General features: G+C 37.8%; 2 protein-coding genes across 5 annotated transcripts in view; both read right to left on the reverse strand.

Annotated features, from left to right (window-relative positions):
- Positions 1-1,116: 1,116 nt before the first annotated feature.
- pcmtd1 (protein-L-isoaspartate (D-aspartate) O-methyltransferase domain containing 1) lies at positions 1,117-15,759 on the reverse strand. The gene is made up of 6 exons (XM_079647299.1): positions 15,540-15,759; positions 8,449-8,911; positions 7,540-7,642; positions 7,126-7,297; positions 4,089-4,212; positions 1,117-3,761 (listed from the first exon to the last, which is right to left on the reverse strand). The coding sequence occupies exons 2-6, from the start codon at positions 8,753-8,755 to the stop codon at positions 3,385-3,387; spliced, it is 1,083 nt and encodes a 360-aa protein (XP_079503425.1). The 5' UTR covers positions 8,756-8,911; positions 15,540-15,759; the 3' UTR covers positions 1,117-3,384.
- Positions 15,760-19,072: 3,313 nt separating this feature from the next.
- st18 (ST18 C2H2C-type zinc finger transcription factor) overlaps positions 19,073-24,461 on the reverse strand; it is a 40,189-nt gene continuing 34,800 nt past the window's right edge. For 2 of the 4 annotated variants that reach the window (XM_079647776.1, XM_079647779.1), the window contains 8 exons: positions 24,274-24,342; positions 23,963-24,025; positions 23,564-23,644; positions 22,056-22,277; positions 21,824-21,912; positions 21,610-21,713; positions 21,368-21,514; positions 19,073-21,229 (listed from right to left, as the gene is read on the reverse strand). In XM_079647776.1, coding sequence (XP_079503902.1) covers positions 21,089-21,229; positions 21,368-21,514; positions 21,610-21,713; positions 21,824-21,912; positions 22,056-22,277; positions 23,564-23,644; positions 23,963-24,025; positions 24,274-24,342 — 916 coding nt within the window. In that variant the 3' untranslated portion in view covers positions 19,073-21,088. The remainder of the gene's footprint in view (positions 21,230-21,367; positions 21,515-21,609; positions 21,714-21,823; positions 21,913-22,055; positions 22,278-23,563; positions 23,645-23,962; positions 24,026-24,273; positions 24,343-24,461) is intronic. The other 2 variants (XM_079647777.1, XM_079647778.1) reach the window with 2 other exon arrangements.

The raw sequence follows: 24,461 nt of genomic DNA on the forward strand, positions 1-24,461 counted from the left end.
TGGTTATGTGTGCCTTGTGTAAAAACTGTGCAGCTCTCTTTTGCTTGGTATGTGTAGTTGTGCCCTGCTTTGGCTGTGGAGTATGAATTGTTAAAATGTTGATAAATGTCTGCCCTGTCTGCTCTGCTGATGTTTTATGCTGCTGTTTACTCTATAAGTGTCATTTAACTTAATTGATGTGGCTTTATATCGCTTGTTTTGCACCCGCTGTGGGGTCCTACTATTTCTCTTTGTCAATTTTTGTTTGTGTTATTGTCCTCTATAGTTTTGTCCTGGTTGTTATGATAATCAGTTGTGTGCACATACTTCTTAGTGTCATTGTGGACTGCCATCTATAAAAAAAAAATTGCCTATTGTTAGTTTGAAGAGAGGAAGTATGTGGTGTGATGTGCAAAGCCTTATATCACTTGGTTTTTTTGCCTGAATTTGTTCTGGTTTTGTTTTTAGTTTTATAGGCCCGTTTTATAAATAATCATTGTCATCATCATAAAAATGTTCTTCTATTATTTAAATATTAAGTTTCATTAATTATATTATATCAATAAAATTGAATCTTCTTAGTAGGAAGCCATCATCTTGCAGAATATATTTGGCATTTCTTTATGGGTAATAGTGGGATCGGCTGATTTTATTTCATCTAAATCTTGTTGTTGTGTCTAGGTAGATCTCCTGAGTAGGAACCTCTTTTACCAAGGCTGAGCCCTCACATTTTGTGCCGTCTCTCTCATCCCATACCCAAAAGGCCAAAAGCAAAAACAATGTTATATCTTTGTTTTCCTCTGTCAAACGCAGGAGAGTGTACTATAAATGTAATGCCTTGGGTCTTAATTGCATATTAGGCCTGTTAACTTGTTTAATATTTTTGCAGAAACTCTGTCAGAAAAGCCATAATGTGATGCAAGATGGAAACTATGTTAACAGTTCAACTCAGCAGTGACAAAGAAGGTGATAACAAGCTTGCCAAGGATGTCAGATTTGCACTTGCACTACTGTTTGTGTTTCCTGTCAGCTTGCAAGAAGGACTCATTCCTTGACCACGTCAACACGTTTGGGGAAGTAAACAAATGATTCCAACAAGACACAAAAAGAGCAGTGCAATGATTAGAAGAGGCGTAATGTGATTGTGAACTTTATTTTTTTTGCCAAACATTTATGGAGAAACAACACATTATTAAAATGAACTGCACACACTATGATCTATCCTATCAACTTAGGGCTGGTAAAAAGTAACAGAACTGTTTTGGCTCTCATCAAATCAACCAAATATAAAAGCACAGACTCGATTATGACTTGGTCTTTACCGGTGCTAGTCTCGTAGTCAAATCTCGTTCACATTAAACGTAATCATAGCAGTCCCATTTACTTTGGTGCAAGGCGTGACCTGAGAGTCGAGGTTGTAGGTCCGCTGCTTTCAATCTTTAAAGTGCTCTCTAATTAGCAATTACATTTTGGATGATGGTATATAAATTGTTGCATGCCTGTAATTGGTCATGAGAATTTTAATGGATACTACGCAAATCAAATGGGACTTTGTTGTTATTGGTAATTATAAACTGAAAGATTATTCCATTATGGCTCACTTGCAAAGCTTTCCTATGAATATAAAAAAAATAAACAACTTACAGAAAATAATTGTTACCTCTTCACACACAAACACTACTAATAGAATAATCACTCCCATTTTCAAACAAAATATTTGTCATTACAGCAGAACAAAATTAAGACCTATACCACTTATATTTTATCTATTGAACAGACATCAGTGGAGTTTTGATCTACAGAGTTCCCAGTGTCAAGATACAGTACAGCAAGAGGGCGCTACAAAAAACCAAATGCAAATTAAACTGAATGCAGATTCATATGATAAAAACACATTAATATCACATGTATATTAAATAGAATTAATATCAACAACATTCAACTCGGCTTTTGGAATACTAAATGAAGCATTCAAAGTAAGATGAATGAAATCTCTGGAGTCTGTGACCATAAAGCTCTTAGAAAAAGTGTGACATCGATCAGTGATGTGCTGCTCTTTTTAATTTTTTCACTGTGGAATGTGTTTGTAGAAATATGCCATCGCTTGGGTAAATGTACTTTGCTAGAAAACTCACAGAAGTCCTAATGTGATGTGGGACGTTGGCACTTAAAAGCCGCCACTATCATGGAAGTTCTGCAAGCAAATTGTACTTTGATTAAACAGGATCTACATTACGAGATCAGTCGACAATACAAATGATTTATTTGTTCACTCGAGGAATGCAGACTAAGGTGCTTTGTTGGACATTTCTAAAGTCCAGGATACAAAAGGCTTTCAAAAATCCTCAGTGACTTTGATTTGTATTGCTGTCTATACAAAGAAATACAATACTAATTTGAGTACAGATTTGAGATTTGTCTCAAGGCAATCTAAATGATTATTATTCTTTAAATCCTTCCCCAACTTCTGCTTTTCGTCAAAAAAATGTCTTGACTTAATCACTTGGGACATAACCTCCAGTGACCGAGCGTACGATGTGAAGCACAGTCAGGAACACCCAACACATTTACAGTATATTCATGCATTATTGATAAAAAAATCTTCCTATAAACAGTCTCATTTAAACAAAGCTGAACATGTGAACCACCACCAGTCATCAGTTTTATCATTATGACAAACATCCGTTATGATAAAGTTACATACTATTTGCATTAACGATGTAAAGGGGAACCATGTAGAGGAGAGGGCCTACAACACACGTTAATGTAAACACCCTGTAGAAAAAGATACATCAAAAATTGCCCTGTAGAAAAAATGAAGAACCAATCTAGTCTCTCGATGATTTCATGTAATAGGAAGGTACAAATCCCACTAATTCAAAACCAAAACTCAGTAAGAGTAATAACATAAGTGCCCCATTAATGATTCTGCAATTATGTCTCACTCTTTAACTGAATATGGCGGACTAATTTGCCTTTCTGAGTTTTTTGCTCCTTTTCTGGTGCTCATTAAATCCCCAGACAGCGATAGTTAAAGTTAAAGCTCCTGGAAAAAAGCTGCAATAAAAGTTTTCATCTTAGCATGATCTTATTTTAACAAATATAATAAGAACTTTTTAATCTGCACATTTCTGCAGAAATTGTAATAAAATCTGAATCTGAAAATGGGTTTTGGAAACTGACCATTTAGTATATTTTTTTACACAGTTTTTATATACAAATCAAAAGAAACAAACGATTCGTGACAATCATAACATTATTATCCAATATTATCTATGACGTCTCTTTCTGTTACAGTTTTGCCATCAAGATTTAATGGAAATAATGCTACATTTGTACAGAAAAAGGGTGAGAAAAGCATTCAGAAGGCGCTGCATTCATAAAGAGTGGGCATGGAGTAATCAGTCATTTCTCTCTGTAGAACAGCAAATATGCTTTCAGTGACTCCGGCAGCGGTAAAGCCATTATTTGGTCTCTCAACATGTTCGCTTGCTTGAGGATTTCAATTTCTCCGATGTCTCTTTCCTCCTCCTCGTCTTCCACTTCTTTTTGTTCTTCCTCAACGTGTTCCTCCTCCTCACTCTCCACCATTTGGGGGATCAGCTGGTTGCCTACAAAAACGTAGGTGTTGATGCGTCGCCGCTGGCAGCGCCTGCGTTTGCGCTTCTGGGGAACTCTCTGCACCGCCTCCTTCCCCGCACTGTCCTCGCTGTCCAGGTCTCTGAGAGTGCGGCGAATGTAGACCCGAGACAGATCCTGAAGGCTGCGCACAGTCAATGAGGCTGAGGACAAAGAGAGATGACACTCCTTCAGGGCAATGCGCCACACAAATAAGATGAATGTATACAACTCCACCAGTCCTTCAACTAGGTCAGCATAAACAAGTGAGTCCATCAAAGAGAGGACCGCGTCTCATTATTTCAAGGAAAGGAAGCAAGTGGCTCTTTGGAGCAGCTGCAGGGCGGGCTTCGTAAGTCAGAGCAAATATTGCTGTAGGAGTCGTCTCGTCACATCATTTTTTTAAATATTGCCTGCTCTACACTTCAGGACCAGTTAGAATAAAACAGAGTTTTAGTTTGGTTTAGTTTTGTTGAGGCCGGAGAACTTACGCAGCTCGACAGTGTCAGGTTTCTCCCCATCAGCTCTGCTCTGCTGGACCAGGGGGGCAAAGGACACCGCCAAGATGTTTTTGCTCTCCCATGAGCACTGGCCAGTCCTGGTTATCTGGGTCAGCTGCATAAAGAGCAAAACCCTGAACTTATAAAATATGAAATACACCAGGGAGCAAGAAATCACAACCAGCACAGTTTCTTGAAAATAAACGTTTAGCTTATTGTGCATTTTGCGGAGTTGTGCCACCTGAATAGAGATTCCTCTGTGGTTTGATTTTCTACACAAACCAGTTATACAGTGTTGCAATTATCCTGGTATAAATTCAGTGTTTGCTTATTAAATATCATTAACCCATCTGAAGATCCTACTCCAGATTGTACTGGTTGGCAGATGTACATACATTGAGTAACCAAGGGAAACATTGCCCCTGGAGGAGAAAAGAGCCTCTTAACATCCGCATACATGCTGCAGTGTTAAATAGGTGCATTCAAAATTAACTTCATTTCCACACTTGCTTTGTACGGGAGCCAATTACTGCCAAAGGGCTCATAGAACAATCTCACAGATAATCTGAGCATCAACAAGAAGGCAATCTCAAAACTAACCCTAACCCTAAACTACTACACACTAAGGGTGGGCGATACGTTTATTTATCAAAGCAAAGGTACATTTCTATCAAGACTTTTGTGAGTTTTTGTCTCATCCAGCAACTTTAAATATTAGACAATGCAAAATACTAACAAATTAACGCAAAATCATATAACACAAATATTATTATAACCATAATTTAAAAAATGTGTATACCCTCGCTCAAACCTTGCTGCTCATATCAGAAAATGGGTAAAAAATATAATAAAAATGCTTAACATTTTATAAAAAATGAAAAGCTACAACGGTATTAAGAGTATTAAAAAATGTCTGATGTTAGAAAAACTATAGAAACTAATGATAACTATTATTAATTATTGTCAGAATCTGACCTACTTTTAGCCAATTGACTGATTAATTCAAGATGCCTGCGGGTGTTCGAAGTTGGATATGTGAGACCTTGCACTGATGACAGATATCTGGGGGCTCAGGGCATAACAAGCAATTACCAGTCCACGGTTATCAAAACACAAATGAGGCCATGGACTCTTCATGTATGGAAATAAGGGGGTGTTGTAATGTTCTCAAGGGAACACCAGGTCCATTAAAGCTGAAGATACCTTCAAGGTGAATGTATAGTTCATCCATTCATAGCCCCCGTTAAATACAGTTCATTCATTCTCTATGCAAGTTCGTTTTCTTTCAATACAGCAAAAATGCCCATGTTAATACTTTCTACTAAGGGCAGTCCATCCTTTCAGGCTTTGAGAGCACCTACCAGCATAATCTCAAAGATGGAGTGCGTTTTAAGATGACATCTATGTCATGCACATCATTATATATACCAACCAATATGGAGGTACAGATGATAAAGCTTTCTACTTAATGCTGCTTTCTCGTACCGAGCCATGTCTTTGAAGAAATTCAATCATGTGAAGTTGGTATTTTCAAAAAGCTATTTTCCCAGTACTGGAGCTTTCATATTTGTCCATTCTTGAGATTAAATTTTTTTTGTAGGGTCCAAGAACGCCTACTTGGTGCTGATGAAAGACCACAAGAAAGAGGAAGACAAAATACGTGTTTTGAAAATTATTCGCATTAGTGCACATTTTGATATGGGCTATAGTACTTTCATGCTGTTTAGATCTCGCAAGGATCTCTGATCTAAATGATGCGTAATCATTTCCTGCATTCTGATTCAAAAGTGTGTGCAGGCTGTTTTCATTCTTACTAAGGCCTTCCACCTTCTTTAAACACACAGTATAATATTTAGAGATGTCCGATCACGTGACATTTAAAAAAAAAAAATTATAAACTATTTTTTTATTATTATTTAATGTTACAAAACAAAAATGACCATGTTCACGTCTTAAAGTCATCCTGAGGTTTTGGTTTAAAATTACACAACATCATGTATGTGTTGCTTCTTTTGGGCTGGTTTTCATAGACCTGGTTGTTTATTTCTCTCAAACAGAGTGGGCAGGGCGCAGTGTCTAATAGTAGCAGTAAGCTAACGAGAGGCTACGTTCAGCTGGTGACTCGGGGAGTAGGACAGAGAAAATGTCAGGAGTTTGGAAGTATTATAAAATTGAAAGCGAAGGCAGTGTAACAGCCAGATGTAAGGCGGAGGTTCCGCGTGGTGGAAAGAACAGAGCTACGGTCAACACGACCAATCTAATACGCCACCTGAGAAACAAACACCAACAACAACATGAGGAGTACACAGCGGCCACTCAGGTAACGGCACTGAAACAACAGACACTTTCAGGAAAGAGAAACTGCCCCAGAACAGTGAAAAGGCCAAAAAAATAACAGCCAAGATAGCTGAATTCATCACGTCTGATGACCAGCCGTTATCTGTTCGGTAGATCGGTATCGGCAGATTGTCAAAATCAAATGATCGGAATCTGATCGGGAGCAAAAAAAGGTGATCAGGACATCCCTAATAATATTGCATTTATTTCTTTCAAGTATATTGCACTCTTTGAACTCACTTTAAAGAGCACTGATGCCTAAAATGACAACATAATCCAAATATCCACATCACGGGTCACATCAGATTCCTTTTAAATTGCCAAAAATCTTAAACCATGAATCTGTCATGATCTTTACCCTCCTTACTAGAAATGAAGGACTTGAAAACCATTTTCTCCACCAACTTCCCAAATAATTCTGAATGCTCTCTTACAGTGCATGCCCCAGTCTGTCCACAGTCAAACCTCGACCATTTTAAATAATACATGTATTCATACATCCCTGTGTGTGTGCTCCTTGCCCGGACGCTCACATCCAGGGGCAGGAGTGGTTCAATAATTCATGTGAAAGTTGCATAAGCAGTCTTGTAGGTCAAAGCTATTTTACTGTGTTTTCCTTCATGTGTTAGCATTTTGATTAGCAATCATAATGTGTTGGCTCTGTATCATTCTGATGGCTTGTAGCACTTACCTGATCCTCTATAGGCATCACCAGAATGCCTCCAATTTTGAGCAGTACTTTCATGTAATTTTCATGGTCTTTCTGCACTCCTGCACCACAGTAGATGCGATCGTATTGGTGACTATCTGCTGAGATTTCAAGGCAATTCCCCACCACAAAGACGGGTTCACAGAACTCAAACCTTTGGAAAAACAACAAGTTAAGTGGAAACATTATATAAAACAACAATGGAAACAAAGGTTTTCTTTTATATCTATCAAGCACATCATCACATTAGTGATCTGTGGTAGAATTATGAAGCTTAGATCAGTAGAATTAGAGAGATGAAATGTAGTTAATTTGCAAGACTTGTAGACCAGAAGAAAATAAACTTAATTACATCTCTTACTGTTGTCACTGTGGTTTCAGTTTGCATGTACTTACTTATCAAAGCTGTCACTATTTTTTATGAAATCCTCCAGTTTCTCTCTGGCATATTCAACCACGTCTGTATGGAGCTCAACTCCATGGTTCACACCAAATGGCCCTTGGAAGAAAACACAACAGGAAACATATTTTCTTTTAAAACAATCATTACAAACCCAGCATTACCTACTACCCATTGTGATTTCACGTAGAGCTGAAAAAATTACATTTTCTTTACTGACTGAAGAAATTAATGTTCTTCAATGTGATTGAAGAAATGAATGTGCCTGGTTTGATAATCACATCATCTTTTAATTTGTTTCTAACAAAAAGGCCCAATTTGCTGATTTTATTCTAATGTGCATATTTTACTGCTTTCCCCCCACATTTACAGACCAAACAATTAGGGAGACCAATAAGTCAAATAATTGGTTATTTTGTTTTTTGTCCACTGTGATTTTATTATCCTTTTTTTTCATGCTAAATTACTTTTTTCCAAGAAAGTTATGAAACTTAAGAACAAAAGATTTTAAGAAGTACTTTTAAATACAGCCATACAAGATACGATCTCCATCTCTACCATAGTGTAGGGCTGTGCAATTAAATCGTATTTTAATCTCGATTTTGGCTTGCAACGATTACGAAAACAACGTAATCGTAAAATATTTATTATAATTGTTTTAATTGATGTGCAATGCCCTATGCTGCTGTGACAACAATGGAATCCATAAAGTAAATCGAGTCTAGACTAAATCAGGAAAGACATCTCTGGATAAATACAGAAAAGTCTTTGCAGTCCTATAATCACTGACGCTGAACTGCAGGCACACAGTGTACCTTTTTGAAATATTTGTTTAACCTAGATTCTACAGGACATCTGAGCCCTACCCACTCATGGGAAAACACAGCTGGGTACATAATGCTCACCTATGATGAGGCCAACCATTGTGCTCAGGTAGCCAGTCCCACTGCCCAGATTGAGGAAAGAAAGTCCCGGCTGCAGTTTGAGGGCCTCCATCACCTCGGAGTATATACAGGGAGCGGACAGGTGGATGTTGCCATGCTTCCACGCCAAGTCTTTGTAGGCATTGTCCCTGTAGCCGTCCAGATAGTAGTCACCGCGGTCTATGGCGCGAAAAGCCTGTTCAACTTTATCTGTGCGAATGTACTGGGCCTCCTTCAGATTATCAATAAGATCGTCATTGTCCTCGCCCGCGCTCACCGCTCCCCCCATGGTTAAAAGAGAAGAGAAACTCAAGGGGCCAAACTCGTAGTGAGGGTCAGTGGTTCCTCCTCAGAGGTGCATGGAGATGAATGGCTGACCTAAAGGATGCTCCCGCTATTACTCCTCGGACGTCGGTTCAGACGGCGGTCATGTCCAGAGAGAGACCTGAGAAAAAGGACATAAACGCGTTATGGCAACATGTCTGCTAGGAAAGATTGACTTAAGATTCTCATAGTAAAGATTGATTTCTCTCCCACAACCAAGTGTGTCTTTTTCATGAAGAATCAACAACTTTGAGAAAAACAGACTTTGTGGTTTTCCAAATGAAGAAAACTTTAGCATTATCTATTTTAAAGCCAACGATATGTACTCGCAACAAGTTAGGAAACATCCAAAAATACAATATTAAGGCATTTTAACTTGATAATGTAATTTGTCGCCGAATATAGAAAGCCTTGACATTACTATTTTGCTTATCGCATTAACTCCACTGTAAAGAGATAATGCCCCAAACACACAGTTCTCTATAGCAGTTGTTTCAGAGGCCTTTTTCATAACAAACATATTGCTTGCTCACCAGCATGGCTTTATGAAACAGAACCGACATTAATGCAATTTGTTACACCTGTGATTTTCCTGCAAATACAAATCAAAATGTGTGTTGTGAAAAGGCTACATCCGTCATGCTTACATGCACATTGTAATGTGGTGCATACTGTACACAAGGTTTATTAGAGTTAAAACGATTAGTTTAATTGATTTACTTAAGGTCCCATGACATGGCCATTTCTACTGATCATAATTCCATTGTTGAGGTCTACTAGAATAGATTTACATTGTTCAATGTTCCAAAATCAAATTGGTTTCTCATACAGCATCTCTGTATAGTATGTGTATTCACTCTCTGCCCTACACGCCTTGTTGGAGCTCCTGCCCCCCCCCCCACCCCCCATGAGCCCACTGTGCTCTGATTGGTCAGCTCGCCCACTCTGTTCTGATGAGTCCACCACCGTTACAGCGGAACATCAGTGTTTATGTGTTACAATGGCGTTTGTCAGCAACCAGGAAATGACACCAGTAAGGACAAACAGACTAGAATGCTGCGTGGGGTCTGGGTGCCGTGGTGGCGGGACGGTGCGAGGCTCGCTGCTCCGCTCGAGGAGCGGACAGTGTGAGCTGGATTACTGGTGTCGTTTCCTGGTTGCTGCGTGGGGTCTGCGAGACAGCGAGACACCGCGGAATTCAGCCTGAGCACACACACACACACACACACACACTCACTCACTCACTCACTCACTCACTCACTGCCTGGCTGCAATCTGTGGAGCCGCTGCTGAGAAAAGATAAGGCTGAATGAGTGTGTGTGTGTGAGGAGCTGACCAATCCGGAGCCGTTACGTCACTATGACCAGGAAGAAATAAATGGAATAAGAGAAATCTCCAACGAGGCGTTCTGGGGCAGCATAGACAGGTCTTTTCTGTGTTAGAGTTGTACTCGCTACAGGGTGTACTTTGAGGGTTTGTGACTGCAGACCGTTTACATGCATAGAAAGCTACATAACACACAAGGGGACGGGTAATAACCGGAAAAGCATGACATGGGACCTTTAAATGCCAAGAATTCTATGCTTGACTTAATATGGTCACTTAAAGGCTGATCTGAAAGTTACTTATATTGTGAGTACTGTGCTACTGGCTTCTCTGTGTAGTACTATGAAATACCACGTCGTAGCAATAAAGAGGAAAGCCTTACAACAGGGCGGTAATTAAACATTTTATAGATGTTTTGTTGACTGAAATACCCTACACTGGCTCAGAGTAAAAGCTGGAGATTCAGCCGAGGGAGACAAGTCTTGAATTCCCTCTCTGCCTCCTCAGCATCTCCACATCTGACTCAGCTAATAAAGATTAAATTCAGAGGTGACTTTGTAGCGCGAGGCCTCGTAAGGTCATTTTCTCTCGGCTCTTTCTCACAGGCAAAAATAATCATTGATTCGCTCACCATCACTGATTGTGTGGCAATGTATTTTTTTAATTCTAGTTTTCCCCTCTACCCTCTCCGTAATGCATAGTCCTTTGAGTCGAAATAATATCCGGAAAATTATATAGGCGAGGTATTTGACAAGCAAATTGCTTTCAGGCACTGTACAAGACTCTCGAAACAGAAGTCATCCATCACCCACTCCTTTTAAGACAAATAAGAAAGGATCAGCCACTGTAGGCAACAACGTTTGTTCTATAGTGAAGCTACTTCACCACTGAAAGAAAAATCTACTGGTAAACACTCACTGAAAGTCCTGAGTTGATCCCTGGTGTGTATGGAAAGTGCATTGACACCATGTCGGGTTATGACTGGCTGCCGTGACCCGGCTTGGGACAACTTTCTGAACCGGCAGGATGACGAAACACGTAACAGATCCTCCGTCAACACGAGATCAACTCTAGAGCCGTAACCAAACACCAGAGGCCTGTCTAGGCAGCACAGTGGCATGTACACACTGCTGATCAACAGGCAGGGAAACTGATAATCCTCATGGTTACCAACCCCTGAAGTGTAAAGCCAGACGTTTTAGCAGCTCTGGCAACAAAGAAGGTGACATCCATGCCTCTGTGGCAAAACGCCAGAACAATATTATTCTTTTTTGACAAAAATAATCACACATTCGGGCCACCGGATAGCTAGCTAGAGCTGGCAGCCCATATACAGTAACCACTGCAAGGCGGTTCGAATCCCTAGCCGGCCAAACATTGTAGGCAATTTCCTCCCTTCTGTCTCCCTCTTTCACTCTGGCCCAAAATATATTTAAAAAAAAATACACATTCATCAATAAATCTTGACTTAAACCTGCAGTCAGAAGTGTCACATTAGCATTTGTAATGGACTGACAGCTAATAAGTAATGATTTGTGCTTAAAGCTAGAAAAGACATAACAAATTCATCATTTTGATGAATGGTTACCAAATGTTTTTATAATAACTTGTCATATACAAATCCTGCCTTTTTAAATGTACATTTCTTGATGCCAGTGGGTGAATGATTTGTATTATATTCAATGCATAAAAAATGCCAGCATGTTATGTTCACATTAAAGGATATACCACATCAGATAAAATACTTGAACATTTGCAATTAATGAGATGTGGCTCTATGGAAAATACATACTGGAACCCTTTTCTCTGCAATGTCAAATGTATTATTAATACAAAATGTGAGAAAATGTGCTCTACAAAATGCAAATTACATCGAAGCGCTCATTTGTTTCGCTGCAAAGGTACCTGAGTTGAATGATGTTTTTGAAGTCTTACACACCAGAGTATTCCTCTGTGCAAAGAAGCCACTGAAAAGGAAATGTGTGGTGTTTATCTCCAGTGGAGATAAACACCACACATTTGAGATTTTAATCTCAATCCCCTGTACATTATATTGTAATTCTAAACCAACATAAATTTGACCTTTTGTAATTGAATTTGTACATATTTCCAGCCACCAGTGGGTCAAACCATCCACTTGAACACTTTCTTTCACAAAAAATAACTCAAACTGATGAACCAATCCCATTGAATCTTTGTGGAATTACATTGAAAGCTGACGATGAATCCTAATTATTTTTGGTCACCCAATGACCTTTTTTCTAGCACCACTGTTACAACAAAATATCCCATTTTTAATAGTTTATCTCAAAATTTGTTTGCTAAACAAGTGTTTGGTCCTGAGAGGATACTTCCTTTAAATTTAAACAACCTACTGACCTCTAGTCTTTACCCCGGGGGAAACATTTTATGCATAATTCCTCTTGCATATATTCTAAGGGGCAGATGGACACTGCAGAAAGTTTGTGCTTATATCATTTTGACCCCCATGACCCTGGTCTATGTTTTTACTTCTATTAAAATGCAACATGTATCTATTATCAGACTTGTACAAATTAGTTAGTGTTGTGAGACGGATGGGCTTTTCTTTTTAATATTCAAAGACCGATTTTTTTTTTTTTTTTAAATAATATTTGCCATTTATTGTATGTGTTTCTCTATAGTTGTACGATTTTGGGCAAGATTAGCGGTATATTCAGATCAGCACTTTTATATCTAAAGATACACAGGATGTCCCTGAGTCTAATGAGCCACCCGCTATTACAACGCCTTGTTTAGTACCATCTGTCTGGAATATGAGAAACTGCTGAGAAAACCGCTGAACATGCTCAGCAGTGGATAAAACCTTTTGATTTGGTAACAAAATGCATTCTCCCATGACTCCACCCCCAGCCTAGTGTTAGGGATATTATGATGCGGAATAGAATTGTATTTGCATCTATTCATACAACTGACAACTGGACTCTGAGTTAATTAGCCTAAAAACCGCCAGAGGATGCGACTGTTAAGGCGTTTCTTGTACCACACTAACAACAGGAACCGTGTGCATGTGGGAGTGTGTCACAACATACATTTAAAACAGTGAGAAGAACTGCTGTTGTTTTTCTTATTCTCTTCTGCACCCTTTAAATGTTGCTCCAATGTTGCTGCATGTTAAAAAAGTCAGACAGTTTGGGGATAAATGTGACAGAATTGTTTAGCTCAATAAAAAGTGTATTTCCCTGCGTGTGGCAACTATAGGGAACCTGCACTTGTTTGCATCTTGCATGGCTTACATTTTGATTCAATTCATGCTTCTCGTGTGCGTACAGCAAAACTATATTGGTTTTACCTTCTGGAATGTTTGCTGCTTTTCTTTGTCTTCATATTGAATTAAATGTGTTTTTGGAAAGATAATAACAGTTACAAAGTTATAAACATTAATGGTTGCATCTCTTATCTTTAGGATTTGCTATCATTTAAATGCTTCACAAATAATAGTTTGACCTTTTTCAGTTATGGGGATCTGCAGTTTTATTTTTCCTTGTGTTTCAATTGAATTACTGAATGTGTGTTTAAGTGACATCTAGTGGTGAGGCTGCGGATTGCAACTAACTGATAACCCATCTGCTAAATACTCCTTTTTTACCGAAGTGTCAGAAATCCAACGTTGGCCTCCAAGTTCCAGAAAATGTGAGAGCCCTTCTCTAGAATCAGTGTTTGGTCTGTTGCTCTGGGCTGTAGAAAAACAGCATGGTGGGAACCTGTTAAGAGGAGCTGCTTTCTATGTAAATATGGAGGTCTTAATCTAAACGAATAAACAACTCTTATAGTTTAGGGTGATTACACACAAAGAAAAATACTTATGCGTTTTATATTTAATCTCTGCCAATAAATCCCAGTCTATAATTTATCCTTTAAGTTTTGGACAGTTTGAAGACCAAACAAGAAAATAATCTGCAAATGATCAATTCAGACAAAATGCAGTAGTTATAAAGACCCCTTGTCTTTTTAGCTGTTAAGTGAACTGTAAAATAGTGTGTGCATTATTGTCTAAGGCAGAGATTCTCATTTTTATAACGCAAATCTGTTTACAAGATTATAATATAAAGAGGACCCCTAATGTGTATGAATAATACTACAAAGCCTATTGTTTACACTTCTGTAGTCTTAGGTTATTGAAAGAACAACACAAGATACATTGATTACAGATGGAAGATACATATTATACACATACACATATTTAAAGATGTATGAGAGTTAAAGATGTGTTAGATTAAATAATAATTGTCTTGGCAACTTAAATAAATGGATCTAAAAATGTATGAGCCGCAGACCCCACTTTGTTAGAGATGTGTTTGATCAAAAATGTAGGGTAGGTCAACGAATGACTCAGTAAACTGTTGTGCCACAGACCCCACTTTGAGAAGCACTAAAATAGTTTCATTTCTCTGAGAAGAAACTAAAATAACGTTTCTCCTGTGGCAGGGATGTTGCTTGAATTTATAAAGATGTTTTAATTTGCAACATCAAGTGGATCGCATAACTGACAACTGATGAAGCCAATCAGTTCACTACGTGGTCACGTGTTGGGGTTGCCACACAGACAGCAGCCCGTCAGCCAATCAGCTGCCGGGACGCTTTCTTCGCACTGCGTGTGACGAAGGAGCAAAACAACAACATGCAGCTTTTACGAAATGTTTTCAAGCCCTATTAATGTCGGCTGTTTCCTAAAAACCTGCCCTATCACATATGTGGGGAAATATATGGCAAAGCGAGCATCCATTACACGAGCTGACACAATAAAAAAACAGAATGTGTTTGTCCCGCTTTTGTTCCCACTTGTCGTCCATAATCGCAGTTTCTGCTTCTCTCTCTGCATTGCGATTAACCTCAATCTTTAAACAGCGACAATCCAAACCGGTTTGTCAAAACAGATGCTATAATATCCCTGCTTGTTTCACCAAACCACTTTAAGGAAAACACCGAGACGAACTAAGATAACGCAGCTTCTTCCGCATGTTACAGAAAACGTTATTGACCGAGAAAAAAAAAGTCTACTAAAAGCCCGGAGACAAATCAAAACAAAAGGCGCAAACACAGTGTCATCTGTGCATACATTGCACCGAAGGACACGTGAAACAACAGGTTTAAATGTGACTGTTTTTAAGTGAAATTGTGTCGGGACAACGCCATATGAGTTTGTAATGAACCTGGCTAGCTTTAGCTTTAGAGGGCCTGAGTGCGCCATCATCAAAACAGAGACAAAGCAGGTTAGGTAAGCTCACCTCTTTATCCTGCCAGCGAGCAAACACGCCAAAAAAACAAGTACAGTGGGTCAGTTTTAATACACCTAACGCAAATATTACGCTGTCAACAACACAAACCGGCGAACTCAAAAGCACACTCGTTAGTTTGCTTGAAATACATTGAAAAATACTCACAATGTCGTGTCGCATTAACTCACTCCTTGTAAGTGGATGCTGTGTGCAATGCGACTGTTAGACAGCGACTTTCATGCAGTCTCCTTTCAGAGGCTGACTGTGGGGTAACTGTGCGCAATAGTTAGCTTGTTGGGATGAAAGAGTAAAGTAAACTGCAAGCCGCTGTGTCGAAGTGGAAGAAAAAGAAACAGCTGAGCAGAGGATGTAAACACAGGTCACGTGGTTTGACATGTTGTCGGTTGAGGGAGGCTGTTGCTCAAAGTTATCTAGGCCTATCTATCTATCTATCTATCTATCTATCTATCTATCTATCTATCTATCTATCTATCTATCTATCTATCTATCTATCTATCTATCTATCTATCTATACAAATTGATGAATACTTTTATGTTAGTGACTTTTAAGTATATGTTGGTATTGTTTTACTGAAGCAAGATTTTGAATGCAAAAACTTCTACTTATTGAGTTATTGTTTCACTGTTGTATGTAGATACACAGCATATAAATAGTGTTATATTTGGTGATAGAGTGGGGAAATGCACAACAAATACATCCAACACAGAGCAGATGTGGTCAGATTGGAAGAAAGTATGGAAATAAAAATGTATTGATTCTAGCGTTACTTTTGTATTTCATAAATATCCACTTGTGTCTACTGTATCAAATTACTTTCTACTTGTAGCTTCACATTTACAGCACTTTTAATATCAAACGTTTTCAGGAGCAGTAGGCAATTATTATTTTTAATGAGGTAGTGTACTGCACTACAGAGATAAGTACATCCATTACAGAAAAAAAGATGTAATCTGGCTTTACGTTTTGCAGTTTATGTTGTAATTTTCCACGGCAAGAGAATCTAGTTTGACATATTTTCTTGCAGGCATTTAAAGATAGGTTCGGCTGACATATGCTTTACTTAATTATTATACTTTATTACAATATACATTTATCTCACTGTGTTGCTATCCATCACACCACACCACTGTCGCTTTTGTAATTTTGTGTTTAAGTGCTCTTTGCATAGTTTATCCTTTTTTTTAAGATAGTATTTTTGTTTAGTGTACCCTTCTGCTGCAACAACCACGTTTCTCATCTATGGATCACTAAAGCCTTACCTTATGAGACCATGCATGTCTATTATATAATATAAGTTAAGTAAATGCATACAGCATACAGGCACATAAATATAGTTCAGGAATAGTATAACTTGCCACATTGATGTGATAAGCTGCTTCATGATCATTTGCTTTAACAACATTGGAAGATCCTGGAAAATGTCACCCTACTTGTAACCTCACACAGTTCCCTAAAGGAAAGGTTTTAAATTTAGCCTGCAGCTGGTTTTCTGGAAGTGTGGGAATAGACAGACGAGGTTTCAGGGACCTCGCTTCACCTCATCCTCTGATGGAACTGCAGATTACTTGTTTTAGAGTAGGATTTTGAGTGTACAAACTCCATAAGTTTGGGGAAAATGACCTGGCTTTGCTCAGACTTCTGAATCCTGAATATCTGCCTATATTTGTTCATTTATAGCATGGATAGTAAATGAGTAATGTATACAGATCAAGACCTTTCTCCTGCAGTCTGATATCGAAAGTTAAACATATTGGTTCCTTAGTCTGTGTTTTTTTTTGACAAATTCAGTCCTACTCACAACACCATGAGTGCAGACTGTTTCATGGGTTCATCCTAGCTTTTAAATAATTGAATGCTGCACCTATTTCTGGAATCATTAGTCGGGTCATGCAGTGTCATAGCAGGCCTTACAAAGGAAAGACCACCTCCACTCCAAGTAAGGCCTGTGTTTAGCGTCATAATTAGTGTGTGATATATTAAACCAGGGCCAGGGATTTATAAATTAGTAGTCTAACCTCCCCTATATTTTATCATGCGCTTCATCCACACTGTCAAGAATACAACGCTAATGTACAAATACTGTGTTGATTTATTTTTGTTATAACTATTACATGCTATATTTATTTGTCCTAATATAGTATAGGATATGTGTAACTTCTATTACTGTATAATGCAAACTCCTACTCATGACCTCACTGTCCTCAATATATATGTAATGACTTTAAAGTAAACTCAAGATGATATATTTGGCTATGCTTTCTTCTAATATTATTTCTATGAAACCAATTATTTTTAGCTGTCTGTATCATTAGACAAATGTAAACAGACAGTGTTGACTACAGCAAGGTTAGCTGAGGGCAGAGTGTATGTGGACACCAAGCTTCTTTATATATCTGAACCGCCACGCTGTCACTCTACACACACATAGTCTGTGGTCCACACACACTCACAGCATATACATTACAGGAAACCATGGCCCCTTGCAGCATGACATACATTCTGTTGGTGGTGGTTTTGAGTGTGAGCCAAGAGCCTCTTTCTGTGAATGCTGAGCTGTTACAACATATCAAATTCAACTATTATTTAGGTGAAATGCTGCCTTTGTTTCAGTTGGGCCTGGCATATTCTGACTCTAATTCCACACGTAAATGAAAGTCATTGAATACAACGATACAGAGCAAATTTACCAATATATCTGAACCAGCCACATAATTGGAATCACTGTGAATTGGGGTGGCAAGATTACTTATTATGATCAAAAATGGATTTTAGACGTTTATTTTAATCTGGTTTCACTCCCTTTGATTTATTAGAAAAGGTTTCGGAGTTCAAACCTTACTTCAGTTTCATGAGCCTCCTGCTTTTGGTGTGCATTTGATACTTCTATTGATCATGTGTTTACCAAATGTGGTCTGGCTTTTATTTAATCATTGGTACATTGATGCACTTAAGTTAATGAGTGGGCACATGAGCTAAAGTAAGATCATCTTTGAATATGTTTATTTCTTACAGTAACTACTGTTGTGGGATGTTTTTTTAAAAAGCTGTCTAACTTTTTTATTTTGTTACCTGTCATTGTAGGTTATTTTGTTACCTGTCATTGTAGGTTATTTTGTTACCTGTCATTGTACATCAGCGTTTTTATTTATCATTAGATATTTATGTTATGGTTTAAGTAAAATAACCCAACATTAGCTATTAGAATTGTTGGGATATTCTGCTTTTCCTTGTCTTAAGTGATGGTACACTAAATATCCTAGGGCTTTGAACTGTTTCACAAAATAATGGGATTAGTTTATATTTATTTATATATATATATATATATGTATGTATAATCACTGCAGCCCTAAACTAAATGCATTGAAGATGATTGTGTAATGTGTGCATTATATTTTTTATTTATTTCAAGTATTTTCTGGTCCGTTTAAAGATAAAAGTAAGGTGAGACGTAACTATTACATGTTCAGCATCTTAGACCTTTTTTACTTTGATGTCTAACCCCGGCAGCTTTTAGTATCCTGACTCCACTCCTTGTTATCCTAGATGTAATGCCTCATATTTAACACTAGGTGACGCTAATGCCAAAGGAAAAGGTAGACCCTACTGGATCCTTCTGGGGTAACCGGGTTTACGTTTGACGCACAGTGAACATCAGAAGCCTTGAGAAAAACACACAACCATTTGAAAAGTTTATTTCTACCATACACAAACTGTACAACACAGCGCATATCTGTTTATTATGAAATAGTAAAAGTAATTGGAAGTTTCAATTTACAAACTACTTCAACTGAAAAAAAGCATTACATTTTAATGTAAAAGAAAATACAATACAATTTCATATCTTACTAATATCGTTCCACAAAAAGCATTTCACATTACAAAACATCAAAAATACTAACAGGAAAAAAATAAATATCATTCACAAAACTTCCTGAGCAAACAATGTGTGGTATAGGAATTAAATATAATAAATTATAAATAAAGGATTAAGTCTAAAGAATTTGATTCAATTCACTTTTTAAGATTAACGTTCGATACAACATTGAGTTTTTGGATAAAATAGGGTCCTTTTTTTCGGTAATTTGGCTCGTTTGCTGTTACATTTTTTCTCTCTCAAAATGTCCTAGGCTACATGTCTTTGACTTCTTTGTGCAGAAATGAAAATGTATTGCTCAAATAAAGATTTTCTTGTGGGATTAATTTAATATAACATTTTAACATGTACTTTGATACGATTACAGTGTCCAAATTCCCTCCTTTTTTGTTAAAGTCCAGGGCAGTGTGGTGTACTAAAACACAAAATAATTAAAATACAAAAGTGCAATTGATGCAAACAAAGAACTGATTAGCCAACAACTACCATTTGTCTATGTTTTCATTCGTTTTTTTTCCTTTTGTTTTTTTGTTGTTGCATTTAATGATTGAATCCGAATGGTAGACAGCTCGATTCTTGAGATAGCTACTATTCAAATCTGCCCCAAGCGTTACAAGAATATTATAAGACTGGTTGAGATGTTAAGGCTTGAAAGCAGTTTAAGATAAAACAGGAAACGTCGTTTAATTCATTCCTTTTTTTGTTTTCCTCTCCATGCTAGCAAGAGTTAAAATAAACACCAGGCTTTTTAATCTCAGTCGTGATATTTGAAAACCTGACTCTGAGATTACAGCTACTGAGACAACGGTATTTAAACAGTCATCAGGAACCTCCTATGAAAATAATTGTACCGTATAATAAATTAGACACCATCCACATAATACTGTCCTACCACAAAACATAGTACTCGTATACTTTTATGGATTCATATACATTTAGGCACATACTATATGCACACTCCAAAGTGTGTGCACAGAAGGCAGTTTAATATCTATATTTAAAAAAAGACATCTTGACAAAAGTGGATTTTTGATTTTTGTTGCACTCTTCTTGTGGCACCCTTTGCCAAGCAGAATCTGACAGTCATTTCAGCGAATCATGTTGCATCTTTGCTCAGTGTCACTTCCTGGTTGCATTCAGCTGTTACTGGTTCAGAAGAAAAATGTACAGTACAGTTGCATTGCATTTTTTTGATCTCATTGTTCACTTTGTCTTACCATACATTCAGTTTCCAATAAAGAAAGCAAAAGCAATGCTTAAAAATATCGATTCATAGTCGTTTTGGTAGGTTTTTTTACTTTGAAGGGAGATCCAACTTATGGTTCAATAATAATATACGCTTTTCAACACTAGATGGCGAAAGTATGCCATGAAATTGGAATGTGCTTCTATGTAAATTTACAATGTGCAGAAAGTGAAACAGATTTCTCAAATATTAAGCATTTACAATTCAAGAAATAAATTAAAATCGAGGAAATAAATACACTGATGAACAAATATAATAATAATAAATAGCGATAATATAAGAATGACATGAACACATACAGATTAAAATCAAGCAAACCATACAAAATAATTAAGTGCAAGAAGAGGGGTACAAATCTCACCAGGATAAACATATCAAGTGAATGCAGAAACAGTAAAAGCATTACAAATCTGGCTGGTCATTTTCTCAGTGCAGTGTATTTACCAGGAAATGCCAAACACATTTCCAAAAGCCTCGTCTTATACATGCAGCCAAGCCAGCACTCTTCAGTCAAATAGAGCTATCTAGTGCCATTATCCCAAGTCAAAGAAACCTCCTGGTAGCTCTACAGCTTAAACATGGATGCCCTTAATAGCCTGTTTGATATTATCCAAGAGGGCCTTGCACTCTGGAGAGTATTCATGCTCCGAGTTGTTGTACATATCAGTTAATGTGTTCACATAGGCTTCAAAATTATGCTCACTGATGGGTCCCTGCAACAAAAACACAGTGTTTGACTATTAGTGAAAACAGCACAGCAGAAAAAGACATTTCATATCAAATGTGATTTCTTCCAGGACAGGTTAGATATAATGAGTTGTAGAGGAGTCTGTTCTTAAAGCTTACTGTACCATTTGAGGCAGCTGAATGTCTGTTAGACTGTTAATGAGAGCTTGGCTAAGGCGGGCGAGCTCCTTCAGAAGGCTGTCGTTGTGCTGTTCGATCATCTTGTTCTCCTCTTCAATTGTCCTCAGGTTACATTCCATAGACGATATCTGCTTTCGGGTACAAAAACAAAAAATGATAAGACATTTGCCAAATAGAGAGAGCAAGATGTTTTTAATTAAATAATCTTGTCATAGCAGATATTTACCTGTGTTTGGAGCTGCATCATATCTGCTTCTATTTTCATGTTGGATTCATTCAGTTCCTTAATTTCATGATCCAAATGTTGAATATCCTCTTTGTTTTCCACTCCTGAATTGAAGCATATAATCCAATTTAACGTGTTCAAACCGATTTTTTTATATCAATCTATATATATGCTTGAATATTGTTAAACCACGCTGTGTTCAGGAGTAGCTTACCACTGCTGGCTTTCAGTTTGATGGTCATCATCTCTTCTTCTGTGTGCTTTTTCTTGATACTCTGTGCGTTCAGTGGGCAACCCGACAAGCTAATTCAGCAGGTCATAAATGGACATTTTTAGTTGGAAGAATATCACAACACTTTAGCATCAGTAGGAGATTGTGAATGAGAGTCAAGACGCCATTGTAAGAATGCAACATGTCGACCAGCAGATAAAATGGAGGACCTCACCTTCTGTGAGTGGCAAACACATTATTGGCATGTCCAAGGCCATTGCAGCCAGGCAGGGGACAATGGGGCAGTTCCTGTTTATTGGACTTCCAGGCAAAGGGCAAGCCATTGATGGACGACTCCTTCTGTCTTTTGGCAGCAAGTGGACAACTGCCTGCACTGCGGTGGGATGTGTATTTTCCCGATATATGGCCCTGTCCGTCACATCCCATTACTGGACACCTACCAGAAACACACAGCGTCGTGCATGTTGTAAACACTGCTGACTCACGCAGGAAAACATGTAACTAAATTGCACTAAATAACATTACTTTGCAACGGAAAAAAACAAAGACATTTAACTGCTCATATAATAACAACCACATCATTAAAAAAAATGTAATAACTAGACCGGAAGATTTTTTAACCATTAAGTTGATTAATCCAGCCAAATGCTGATTAAAAACGAAGTCGCCAAAACAAAAATAATCGTATTAAATATAAGTTACTAATCCACTACAAGTTGAGTTAGAGCATACACTCTGATCAGTGCAAATGCTTTGATGTTGATGATATTTGTGCGTGAAAACATAAAGCACAAGTCATGCTGTATTTCATTAAGAGTTTGCCAGTTGCATTTCCAGGCCTGTTTTCTGCAGGTCAGTAATGGAGTGACATGAATTACAGATAATTGTCATGTATCCCCTCATGCGAAAGAATGTAATTTGGAGGTGGCTAACCCTTTCCCTTATTGATAAAGGTGAAAGGTCACCTGAGATGATACAAATGGCACACATGCTTTAGAGTGCTGCTGCAAAAAGCCTGTTTCAGCATTCTGTTACTCGACAGCAGCAGCACTTAGAGAACAAAACAACAGCAGTCCCATTACTTACATCTACTACAGGTAGGTAGCTTGATGCAAGGCAGGAGGACAATGGAGGCATGCCATATGGCCCACTGTTTACAATAATCTAGGGACATTTGCTACCTTCCCCCTTTCTCTCCCTTTCTCTCTTAACGTGTATGAGATCTATTCCAGTCTAATTCCTAAGCTCATGCCCTTGCATTAGTAATTAAAAAGAAAAAATCTCTGTCCAGATGCATGTAAGTAAACAAGGGCTCATATATATCTGACTTTGGATTTAAACTGCAAATCAATTACATTATTTTTTTTCAATAACACTTTCACAGACAATGATTAAGCTATAAATGAGTGCGATGCCATCATAGCGGGCAATTGGACATTTTCTTAATATACTATAATTATAAAGAAAGCACTCAGTGAAGAGTAATAAGCCAGATATTCCATTCAGAAAAAATTAAAAACCCTGAAAAAATCCCACAAAAACACCCTGCTAATCCTTTGAAATAATTCACTAATGTTACGACGAGAAGTATTCTTTTCTTTGTTTAACTTAATGGCCTCCAGGTATAATGCCCCGGGTAAAAGCATGACGCATTTTCACAATGTTTTCTTGTTTTATTTTTGAAACAAAAATGGGATGAAAAGAAAAAAAAAAATCTCTTACTTAAGCTCTTGCTCATCTTTGTCATCCTTGTTTGGTGTGAGCTTCAAACCTCCCTTTCTGGCACGTGGACATCCTGACAAGCTAAAAATGATTGGCGACAATATGGGTTAACATGAAGGAAATCTATTTAAGAGTAAAAAAAAATGTAAGCTGAATTGTTACAGGCAGCTATGAGGTCTATTGAGATTGAATTTGCACAAGCCAATCGAATCTTATAAATCCACATGAATAAATGTTTAATCACTGAAGAAGTTGGAAGCCAAAAATATCAATAAAAAAACAAGACTTCAAAAAGTGCAGCATGTTTGCAGCATAAAGTGCGACTTTCACCATCTGCTTGAATGTCATGCATCTGACAAATGTATTTCATGCTCAGTTGCGATGATTTTTCCCTGCTACCTTCTGTGCGAAGCATAGTTCCCAGTCACATGTCCAGATCCATCACAGCCAGGTGTTGGGCACCTGCAGGTGAAGAGACACAGAGACCAGGTGCTTTTTACAGCAAAAGACTGCGGGCAGAGCAGTGGATTCATGCTAATATGCAGAAAAGCTGTACACATATCAAACAACTTCATGTGGAGTACAGAAAATCATGTATAATGTGTTGTAGAAAGGAAAAGAAAAGGAAAGCATAGCTGAGGTAAAAACTAGCTTCCTAGTTTAATGTGTAAAATCCTTTAGCAACAATAACAGTTTTCATAAACACATACTTTAGTTCCTGAGAGTTGGCTGCCATCAGTGATTTGAGTGTTTTGTCAGCCAGGGGACATCCAGACACACTAGAGAGGATAAAGAGCTAACAGTCACTTTAATGCACTCTTTGATCACAGCTGAATTAAATCATCTTAATAACAATGTCTCAAAGCATATTTATACAAAATCATCTGAAAACACAATT

The sequence above is a fragment of the Notothenia rossii genome (genome assembly GCF_949606895.1).
Source record: "Notothenia rossii genome assembly, chromosome: 9".
NCBI classification, from domain to species: Eukaryota; Metazoa; Chordata; class Actinopteri; order Perciformes; family Nototheniidae; genus Notothenia; species Notothenia rossii.